Source organism: Mus caroli, unplaced genomic scaffold (assembly GCF_978045245.1).
Source record: "Mus caroli unplaced genomic scaffold, Mus_caroli_1 scaffold_7, whole genome shotgun sequence".
Lineage (NCBI taxonomy): Eukaryota > Metazoa > Chordata > Mammalia > Rodentia > Muridae > Mus > Mus caroli.
The window spans coordinates 26,448,938-26,459,968 of NW_028227262.1; the positions used below are offsets into that span (position 1 = coordinate 26,448,938).

Genomic DNA, 11,031 nt, shown 5'->3' on the forward strand with positions numbered 1-11,031 from the left:
GCATGAAAAGGGCACTGGGTCCCCTTGAAATGCAGTTACAAGTGATAAGCTACCATATGGATGCTGGTCTAGGTCCTTTGTAAGAACAACTAGTCCTGCCACCCCCCAGCCATCTCTCCAGTGCCCTCTCCTCATTCAATGGCTTACATACTTATGTACAATTTCCCAGATTTCCAACTTTGTTTTATGATTTTAAGGTTTTGGGGTTTTGTTTTTGTTTTGTATTTGATTTCATTGAGTGTACTTGTTTAGCTCTGTTGGGTTCTGAGACACTGGCTTTGAGTTTACTGTAGCCTAGGTTGTTGTTGAACTTGCTTCTGACTGTCTCTTTAGCACACACCACTCTCCCAAACTCTTCATTTCTTCTGTGCTCGTAACTGCTGAGCTTTCTCTCCAATCTACTTTGTCTAGTATGTGTGTATTAAATTATTTTAAGACAGTCATACTATAAAGCCTTTGCTGGCCTGGAATGTATTCTAGACCAGGGCGACCTCAAATCCCAGATCCACTGGGATTGTACTCTAGACATGATTGGCTTGTTAAATTAAGTTAGATGGTCTATTTTTATACAAAGGGTTTTTTGTGGGGTTTTTTGTTTGTTTTTTTTTAATATAACCTTCCATATCTTTGGGTTCAAGTGGTTTAAGTAAGGTGAATAGAGCTCTATGTATATTGCTTCCTAAGTGTTCCTAAAAACAAACACTATGCTAAATCAATAGGAGTCAAGAAATAGCCATTCTCTCCTTTAGCCTCCTGGAATCCCCATCCTGTCCTGGCACTGTTTCGAATTTATGGACTGGAAACTACAATGGTTGTTTTTGCATTGTAAAATAACATCTTAACAACTCTGGTGTTTCCATTATATCAGGCATTGCACTCTAGACCTGAGCAGGTTGTAAGCACTATAGACTCTGTTCATTAGTAGTCTGATAATTACCTAGTCTTGATAGGGCAAAACATTAGAACTGTATTGCTTCCCCTCTAAAACTCCCACCTCTTCCCTTCCAGGCGGCGTGGGGATGATGTGCTCACTGAGTGAACAAGGGAAGCAGCTGGCTATCCAAGTGTCTAATATCCTGGGCACGGATGTGTGTGGTATTGACCTGTTGATGAAAGATGACGGCTCCTTCTGTGTCTGCGAGGCGAATGCAAATGTAGGTTTCATCGCCTTTGATAAGGCTTGTAATCTAGATGTAGCTGGTATCATAGCAGACTATGCTGCCTCCCTTCTGCCCGCTGGCCGGCTCACCCGGCGCATGTCCCTGCTCTCTGTGGTGTCCACTGCCAGTGAGACTAGTGAGCCGGAGCTTGGTCCCCCTGCCAGCGCTGCTGTCGACAACATGAGCGCGAGTTCCAGCTCTGTTGATAGCGACCCTGAAAGCACCACCGAGCGAGAGATGCTCACCAAGCTCCCAGGGGGGCTGTTCAACATGAACCAGCTGCTAGCCAATGAAATCAAACTCCTGGTGGAGTGACTCCACTGGTAAATAGTTAAACAACAAAACCCTTGTAAAACTGTCTCCCTGCACCCCACCCCTTCCCTTTAACCAACTTGCAATGCTGTTCATGGAGAATGTTCAGAAGGTTGAGTTACAGATACAGTAAGATTGGTTAGAAGAAAGGAAAATAGATGAGGCCCCTGGTAGTGATTCATTTATGGATTTCACAGAGGAATACTAGGTGACACACAGAGAAATGGCAGGCTCTCATGGTAACCTTTTCAGTTACGAATGAAAACCCTGCTCATAGGCCATGAGGAACGTGAGAGGTTTTTTTTTTTTTTCTCCCCATGGTCTCTTGCTTTTGTTTTTATGTAGAATGGTTTTGATCCAAGTACTTAGTAGCATGACTTCAGTTTCAAGATTTGTAAAGAGGAAAACATCCATTTAAAATACAGAAGTGTTTTAAATAATCTGAAATGTGCCGTTTCTCTCAGCTAGCATTTAGCGCATAGTTGTTTATGAACTCTAAGGGGCTCTGACTGGAATTTCTTTATTTTCATGTTTGTCTTTGTTTTTTTCCCCTTAATTTGGGTGGGAGGGTAATGTGACTATAATCCAATAAAGATTTTTAATAACAAAATTGGCATGTTTGCATGATGAAAGGGAAATGAACAGTATTGCAATGTCTGGTATACAAAGTAACATTTACTCAATGTAGATAAAGTTATACTAGTTAAAAGTTTGTGCATTGACTTGTATTTGTTAGTGTTTTAGTCTTTTTTTGAAGGATATATGCTCTGTTAATGTTGCATTTTTAATACATGCTGGTAACACCCTTGCTCTATGACTGCATCTTTAACAATGGCCAAAGTAAACAAAATGCTACTTTTGGTTAACAAGACACCACTCAAAACATACACATTTAAAAGTCTCCCTGCCTTCCTCTTTTTCTCATTTAAAGGATATAAAAGACAAGTCAATTTCTTAATGCTAGCTTTCTGTGTTTGCATTTTTCACATTTTAGAAAGGAGTATATATGTCGCATGCAAGTGTACATGTTTTATTCTTTGTTTACACCAAACAGAATATATTCTAGTGAATGGCATGATGGGAAGCAGTTTTTTTACTGATGAATTGCCTTAGACCTCGATAGTATAGAGATTATCCCCTAAAGACAACAGGAAAGTAGATGTTCCTTAAGCTTTTTTGTGTGTATGTATGTGTTTGTTTTTGTAGATTGCTTGGTGTATGATTTATTCAAGGCTACAGGCTTTTATTTAATGTTATGGCTGTGCATTTTCTTTATGCTTAAAAGATCTGGAGGGAGGTGGGTGGATGTTTTTTGGGGGGATTTATTTAAGTATTGAGTCTCATATAGCCCCACACCTAAGTCTTCATTCAGTACTGACCACTCTGTTTCTTTTTTTAATTGATGAAAGCCCCAAACTGCATATAAAATGAGCCTTTAAGTCAAGGAATAAAACAATCTAGTGATGAGTCTGGAAGATGTGTTAAGAAGTGGAGATGCTTCAGGGGTCAACATAATTTTTCCCTAAGCTTTTCTTGCTTCCCAGTGCTGTTTTTCTTCAGATGGACTTTAACCTAATTTCTTGGACACTACTTCAAGGAGACTTCAAGGCAATAATAAAACATCAGCATTAACCAGCTCTAACAGAGGTCTGATCATGCTTAATTGTATAGTTCTCCCATTTAAAAAAGGAATGTAATAAAACTTGCTTTCCCCCATAGAATTAAGTATTAAAGTGGAGTGAAAGGTTTCATTGACAACTAGAATAGTACCTGTGACCGGTGCACTCTTCTCATCTCACCTCAAGCCTCACAAGGAGTTTATCTTTAGGGCACTTTAATTGCATCTGCACGTTCTGATTTGCACAGGATTATTTGGGAGTCATACGTACCTCTGCTTCACTAACAGAATAAAAGTACTTGGTACTTTGCTCAATGATCATATTTTGCAGGGTGCATGCTATTTGGTATAGACAAATAAATGAACTGTGTAATCAGATCCTAAGACCATCTGGTTGACACTTACATTATGATATACATGTATGTAAGTTCATGCATTTGAAAACAAATAGAACATCTTCACTTGTTGAAAAATTCACTTTTTTATGGTGGGGTAATAAAGAAACAGGAAAATTATAGTTTTTTTTTAATGCAAGCATTGCTCTAAGATGCTTTCCCAGCAGTTTCACTCCTGGTCACACAGCCACTGTGTTGAAGTGCAGCTCTCATCAGCCACCCTCGGGTGCCACACTCACACGCAGACTGTAAGTAGGGAAGGTGCTCATCTTAAATTCTCTCAAATTAAGGTAAACAATAAGAACAGATCATTCTGGAAGAACTCAAAACAAGTGAGAGTTGACTTATATTCATAACTTTTATATAGTCTTCATCACTACTGTGACAAAATGTATCAAATTTGTGTAATCGTGCCAAATATCTGAATTATTGTAAATTTTTTGTACACTGTTAAAATTGTAATCGTTAATTGTATTTTAATGATTCTGATTTTGTTTTTATGTTACTTATGATGAGAATTGAACTCATAGATCCATGCATTATGAACTATGCCACTTAAACTTTCTAATTGAGTAAGCTTTTTTGATACTTTGTTCATTTCTGCTGGCTTTTCTCCAATGAACTTTGAAATCTTTCTCTATGCTATCAATAAGAAACTACTTGGCATGTTAGAGAAATCCAGCAAGAGACTTGCTTTCATCAAGCACTTTATCAGACTTTAAGACAAGCATTGGAGGCACTGGAAAAGGTCCCTGACCATCAATCATCTCACCCAAGAAGGAGAAGAGTGGAAACCCAAATGCTCTTCACTCAGTGACCCCAGTGTGGGGCTGGGGGGTTAGAGACACTGTGAAATCAAGTCTTGTGTTATATTTTCTCCTGGTTCGCTGTTTTTGAGAAGGTTTGTGGGCTATTTGGCTGGTGAGACACGATCCCCTCCTAAGAACATGTAGGTGCTCAGACAGGTAACCTCTGCTGCTGTTTGTTTGTCTGTTTGTTGGCTTTTATTTAAAATTTACTTTCCTTGTGCTAGGATTATTTTTAAAAATGTAATATATTGCAGGATTCATAACCAGGTTCACTGCTTTGCTTTGTTTCTTAAAAAAATTTCACTTAATATAATATAGGCGCCTTGGAATGTTTTAGTGATGGACAGAAGTCTGCTGTTGGAATCATCTAGTCTTCCAGATTAGATTTGAAATGTTTTCATTTTGTTTTGGGGTTTCTGTGGTATTTTATTTCCTTTATCCCAGTACACTTTGCCATGCCTTTTGGGGTGGCTGCCTAACTCTAGGGAATTTTTTTTTATGATAACAAAAGTTTGGTTCTAAAATTTCCTTAATGTTTACATTTTTTAAAATTGTTTTTTAAAGAAGTATTCTAATATTTTGCACTGTTACTGTTCTTTGCCAGCCTTTTCAGGAGCCAAAATATACAAATACAAACAAACAAAAAATACTCAGAGAAAATACTTTCCTTCTTCCCCCTTCCTGCTGATGAGTGAGACGTTTTGGGAGCTTTGGGGTCAGTGCCCTTCTAAACTTCCCCTCCCCCAGTAACGCAGCTGCGCAGTGCGTGCTCAGTGCAGTGGCTCGGACCGTGCCCAGCCCAGCCTGCTGGCAGGTAATTGATTCCTCCTTAATTTTTATCAGAAGGCTAACATTTTACTTTAAAAAAAAAGTTTAAAAAAATGTTTTCTTTGTGTAACATCTGCAAGCATTAGTTTATCATATCTTGGTTTTTACAAATGCATAAATATGGTAGCAAGTAATATGAAGACTTGGGGGTAAAAAAGGTTGAGTCAGCTGGGCTGAACTCAGGATGTGGGAATTTGTTCAGCCATTTAGAGTCTCCATTCCTTGCATATATGTCTATAATTAAGTTTTTCCCAGTGTGACTTTTTGGCTTTGTTTTGTTGTGGGTTTGTTTGTTTCTTCCATTGTGCTACTCTGGCTTAAGCTTTTTCAGGGCTTGGTGTTCCGAATACACAGTGAGCTCACAGTTTAAAGACATCAATTAGGAGTTGACAGGTATGGAAAACTAGAGGTGTGTAAAGGTAAATTAGGTTTTAGGTTTATATATGGTTTTAAAATACTCTGTAGTGTTTATTTGGCCATAGTGAGGTCAAGGGATTTGTGAAGCACAGTAGAAAGCACTTTAATCATGCATACCTCTGTATACATTACTGAATGTATACAGAAGTAATTGCTGTGGCCCGATACACTAGTCCTACAGAGATAAATGTGAATGGACTCAGATTCTAAAGCATACACATTGTAGATTTGAATATGTAAAGGAATATTTCTGAAGCACAGCATGGTGACCCAGATTTGTTAGCCAGGGTCATAAAGCAAAGTTAGAGGCAGAATAGAGGTATAGTTGGACAGTCTGATAGTCTTCTGTTAGTTATCTCTTCCCTTTTCGTCTATCCCTGTCTACTTACTGGTTCCTCCTTTCCCGTCCTTTCTAAGGTTTTCACTCTGAAAGCCAGTCCTTGTATTTTACATTTGGGGCAGCAATCTATAATAGAGGATTTCAGAGACATTAGCTAGCACCTTTTTATCTACTATCTTATGTTTTACACAAAGAGTGTAAGCATTTAGAAACCACTAGTTCATAAGAAACCCTAGCCCTTGGTGCTTTCTACACCTAAATAGAGGTGTGTAATAAATGATCATTAGCCTATTCTGTGCTTCAGTTGACACATGAGATAGGGACATCCTCTAGCATCTTTTGATAACTATCTGTTGAACTGAACTGAAATGTACTTGTCAAGGAATCCATCCCAGCTGCATTCCTGAGGGATGTATGAAGTGTTCTGAGGAGTCCTTCAGGAGACTCTTGTTCTCTGGATGAGAATGGCCATCATTACAATGTTTGCATAGCACCGGGTGTGCAGAGTTTATTTAAACAACCTCCATTCTGCTGCCCCATTAAATACTGCTGACTTGTAAGGAATCTTGCTTTAGATTTTATTGTATTCAAAGTTACTAGGTGGACCTTATATAGTATGTTTACCTGGCTGCAATATGGGGTTTGGGGAACATGAGGGGTGGGGTGAACTGTTGTTGTTTTAGGTTTCAGTCAGACAGACATCCCTGCGCCTCAGTTCCCAGAAGCACAGCAGGCCTCTAGGAGCATCCGTGGGAAAGGCGCAGTCCTGGCATCACCAGCTTCTCCTGCTCAGGCTCATCCCATATGCAGAGGTCAAAAGGGTGGGGCTTGAGATGGGGGAAGGAACGAGAACGTATAGGCTATGGCATTGCAGTGCTGCTGTTGACCAGCTTTTGGTGCTTCTGTCAGTGTGTTGCTTGTTTTAAGTTGGCAAGTCTGTACATTTATTTGGGAGGGTGGAAAAACAAGCCATTATTATTGCTAGTCAGTCTTGGAATAGTTCCTCAGTGTGTAATTTCAAATAAATTTCAGGTGTAGACTCCAGTGGCAAAGAATGGCAATAGAAATGAGGATTAGATTTTTAAAGGCAGAAGACATCATTCTGTCTTCTTAGAACCACGTTTGTTTTTCCCTACCCTGAGTTTTGCTGTGTTTGTAAATAGTTTAAGGCAAATACATTCATGGTCAGTCCTTTTAAGGGACTTATTGAATATTAACTCTTTTGCAAAAAAATACCCAATGCTTATCTGGGCATACAAATGCTACCCTATTTTAAATGTAGGTGGCGTATGAGTTCGTGCTTTAATGTATTCAGAGCCATTGGGCAATAAGCAGTCCAGAACATTGAAAGCAGGTAAAGCACCCAATACCCTTAGCTTCTAGAGTTACTTTAAATACTTTATAGTGTGTGTTCTTTAGGCAGTCTCTGAATTTGAAGTTGTAGGAAATTTGTAGGAGTTGTAGACTACCTAGATAAATTTTCCATCATATATCTATCCATAGTTCCTAGGAATACGTAAGGAAGGAAACAGCAGAATAGACGGTGGCTCTGAGACGATGACTGCAGAGTGGACAGACGTTCCTCTTCCTTTCTTACCATTTTTAATTTTCCTAGGTTAGCATGAACACTGACCATATGTTACTTACTTGATTTTCTGTGACTGGGTTTTTTTCTGTTGATTATTGAGGTGGGATGGGCAAGATATGAAAGTGTTGATTCACACGTGAAAATGTAATGCTAAAGCTTTTGTTTGATTTGAACAGTAAGCAAGGGCTTTTTCTATATACCCTTCTGCTGCAGCAGAGAGATAAACTGGTAGGTGGCAGCAGAGAAAGGAATTCTTCAGACTGATGGCTGTTGACCTTAAACCTACATAGGAGAAGAGATAGCATGTGACGTACCAAGTGGAGCGAGGGGCAGCACAGATGAAAACTGGACTCAGGAAGGCTGCCTCTTTACTGAATGGTAAGGTATTTCCAACCCAGAGGGAATATTTGCCTGTTGTGTAAGTTGTATTGTCACATCCTGGTGATGTGAAAACTTGGATGCCTGTCATTTTCTGCTTCAGGTTGAGTCTGACCTTACTGGTACATTATCATTCTTTCTTTACCTGATCATGTTTCCCCCCTTCCCCTCCCTCCTACCCAGCCCCCCCCCCCTCTGTCTCCAGTGATTATTGAGTTCTGTGGATTGTATCCTAGATCTTCTGTAGTATTTTTTGGCTACTATCCACTTATTAGTGAGTACACACCATGCATGTTCTTTTGGGTCTGTGTTACCTCACTCAGATTTTCTAGCTCCATCCATTTGCCTACAAAACTCATGATGATCTCGTTCTTAATAGATGAATAGTATTCCATTGTGTAAATGAACCACATTTTCTGTATGCATTATTCATTGGGTGGACATCTGTGTTTCTAGCTTCTGACTATCACTGATAAATTGCTATGAACATAATAGAACACAAGTCCCTGTGGGATGGTGGAGCATCTTTGAGTATATGCACAGGAGTGGTATAGCTGGGTCTTCAGGTAGATCTATTTTTAATTTTCTGAGGAGCCACCAGATTGATTTCCAGAGTGGTTGTACCGATTTGCAATCCCACCAGCAATGGAGGAATAGTCATCTTTCTCCACAGCCTCTCCAACATGTGCTGTCACCTGAGTTTTTGATCTTAGCCATTCTGATTGGTGTAAAGTGGAGTCTCATGGTCATTTTGATTTGCATTTTCTTGACGTCTTGTTTTTATCAGTGTCTTAAAGCCCAGGCTGCCCTCAAATTCCTGATCCTTTGCTTTCTACCAATGAGTGCAGACATGCACACTTTGAACAGCACAGATAAATGGCCAAAACAATTGACCCAAACAGGAAATGTTTCTCAGAAGCATATTTGTTAGGTGTTACATGGAAGTAATTGTTTTCAAATATACATGCTTAGAAATAGAATATCCAGAGATAGGTGATTGTTAATGGCTCCTACTAAGCTCTGTAATAGATTGAGTTATTGGTCCACAAACACTTTACTATGGACCTTTACATTATCAAATGTAGTATTGGATTCAAACTTATGTTATTCAGGTTTGCACTTCCAGCACTTTTACATGCTAAGCGGTTTCTTAAGTCCTGGGCAAGTCCAGGCAACATCTCTGCACTTGGGCTTCATCCCCAGAACTCATGGTGGGAGGAGAGAAGCAGCTTCGGAGAGAGTTGGCCTTTGATGCACTTGCACAAAGGACACAATAATTTAAATTAGGAAAAGACTTCCCAGTGTATAGAGACAGAGCTAACACTGTTTTTCTTCTATTTTAAAATGTTGTTTACATTGTTCACCATGCATTCTTTAATATCTGTAGTTACCAGACACATGCCCTGCAATGGGAGCTGTACCTAACCAGTGTAAGCCTGGGTGGGTCTTTTCAGAAAGTTCGCTAAAATAATCCATAGGTAACCACCTTGGTGTGCTTACTGCTCATATGCCTCTGCTTGTTGGCATGTGTGTCTGTTGTTTATGTGCACTTGGACTTGGCTCAGCAGTTGAAAGTGCTTCCTGTTCTTTGCAAACTCAGGTGGCTCACAAGCTCCTGCAGCTCTGGCTGCAGAGACTGAACTTTGGGCCTTCACCAGCCTTACATTCATACGTACACACCCACATGCATATGCATGAGTAAAAACAAAATCTTCTGAGTAAGGAAAGATGCTCTGCAGACTATCTGTTGAAGAGAACACATTCATACCATGAAGCCCGCCTCTGTTGCACAGTCCATTCCTGTTTTAGAAAATGAGTCAGTCTGTCACAGTGATGAACTCTTCTGAAGGTTTTTCTTTGGAAGATTTTAAAACTAAGAGGGACAGGTAGAGTCAGCAGGATGAGTAATAATAGTAACACAGTAGTGGGACACCCGCCTGTCCGGATGTCCTAATGTTGAAAAATAACAGTTTGTCCAACTATAGAAATGTTAAAAAGATTTTAAGGCTGAAAAAGATGACCAACTTAAATATTAATCTGAAATAAAATTCATTGTGCATGTAATGAAAATTTAACGTAGAGGACATGAGTAAGATTAAAGTTATTAAAGAATTAAAGTATGTTGGCTTTGGGTCACGTTCAGTAATTTTATCATGTAAGAATTTTCATTTTGCTTCCTTTTGAAGCGATACATTCATTTATAATAGCATTCTTTAAAAAATACTATAATTCGACCTGTGATTCTAGTTTTAAAAAATTATGACCATCAAATATCTTAACTAAGATTAATCCAAGTCAAAGAATGGTAACATTGATATTGCTGGTTGGCTTTTTGTCCTTTTCTCTTTTTCCAGTTTTCCCCATTGATGAATTTTGGTTTTCCCCCAGGTTCTCTCGATGTAACCAGTGATGTTCTGGATGAAGATAGATCTTTGTCACCTTTTAGAGGGGGAAAAGAATGCAGAATAAGAAAGAATCGGTTCTTTATATCTTGTTGCATTCAGTGTGGGTTTTCTTTTTCTTAATAAACACTGAATGGAAATAAAGTTGGAGTGTGATTTGTTCTTTTAGCAGCTGTCATTTGTACCCACTCTGTCTTATGTGTCAGTCCCCTCAGTCCAGGATTCTAGACTCAGCCAGAGTTCCTTCCATTCTTTCCAACAAACTGCTGTTTGCAGTGAAGTGAGCACTCCTTTGGTACGTAGGCAAGCACTACAGTAGTCCTGGATGGTTCCCGTCCCTTTCTGCACACAGTGCTCATGCTGACTAATTGTTGCTGTATGGTAATCTCTGAGGAATACTGCCTCGGATTTCACACCTAGCAATGGTTATACAGCCTCTGGACACATTTGTCTCCATAACATTTATTTCAAAAGAAAGTAAGCCAGGCGTGGTGGCGCACGCCTTTAATCCCAGCACTTGGGAGGCAGAGGCAGGCAGATTTCTGAGTTCAAGGCCAACCGGGTCTACAAAGTGTCACTCTTAGCAATATAGTGTACCCCTCAGGTAGCAGGCCATTATCAGTCCAATGAGAAGTATCCCAAAGCCAGCAATATCATGGCACTGAAATTATTTCTGCAAGAAAGTGCAAAACTTTTAGGTCCTGTTTTGTATAAAACATTTGTTGAAGAATGAGCAGATTGAATGTCTCATGGAATGACCTACAAACTGAGACTCTGGCACAGT

The 11,031-nt window shown here is 39.5% G+C and overlaps 1 protein-coding gene and 1 long non-coding RNA gene across 5 annotated transcripts in view; both read left to right on the plus strand.

Moving 5' to 3' along the window:
- Rimklb (ribosomal modification protein rimK like family member B) overlaps window positions 1–4,885 on the plus strand; it is a 32,933-nt gene extending 28,048 nt beyond the window's left edge. For 2 of the 4 annotated variants that reach the window (XM_085839968.1, XM_085839969.1), the window contains one exon: window positions 1,009–4,882. In XM_085839968.1, the coding sequence (XP_085696094.1) occupies window positions 1,009–1,475 (467 nt within the window). In that variant the 3' untranslated portion in view covers window positions 1,476–4,882. Of the gene's footprint in view, window positions 1–1,008 lie in introns of all 4 variants that reach the window. The other 2 variants (XM_085839967.1, XM_021164870.3) reach the window with 2 other exon arrangements.
- A 236-nt stretch (window positions 4,886–5,121) lies between these two features.
- On the plus strand, window positions 5,122–10,347 carry LOC110297082 (uncharacterized). Its single transcript, XR_003836982.2, has 3 exons — window positions 5,122–7,233; window positions 7,681–7,845; window positions 10,234–10,347. It is a non-coding gene; the product is annotated as an uncharacterized LOC110297082 (long non-coding RNA).
- The last annotated feature ends 684 nt before the right edge of the window (window positions 10,348–11,031 follow it).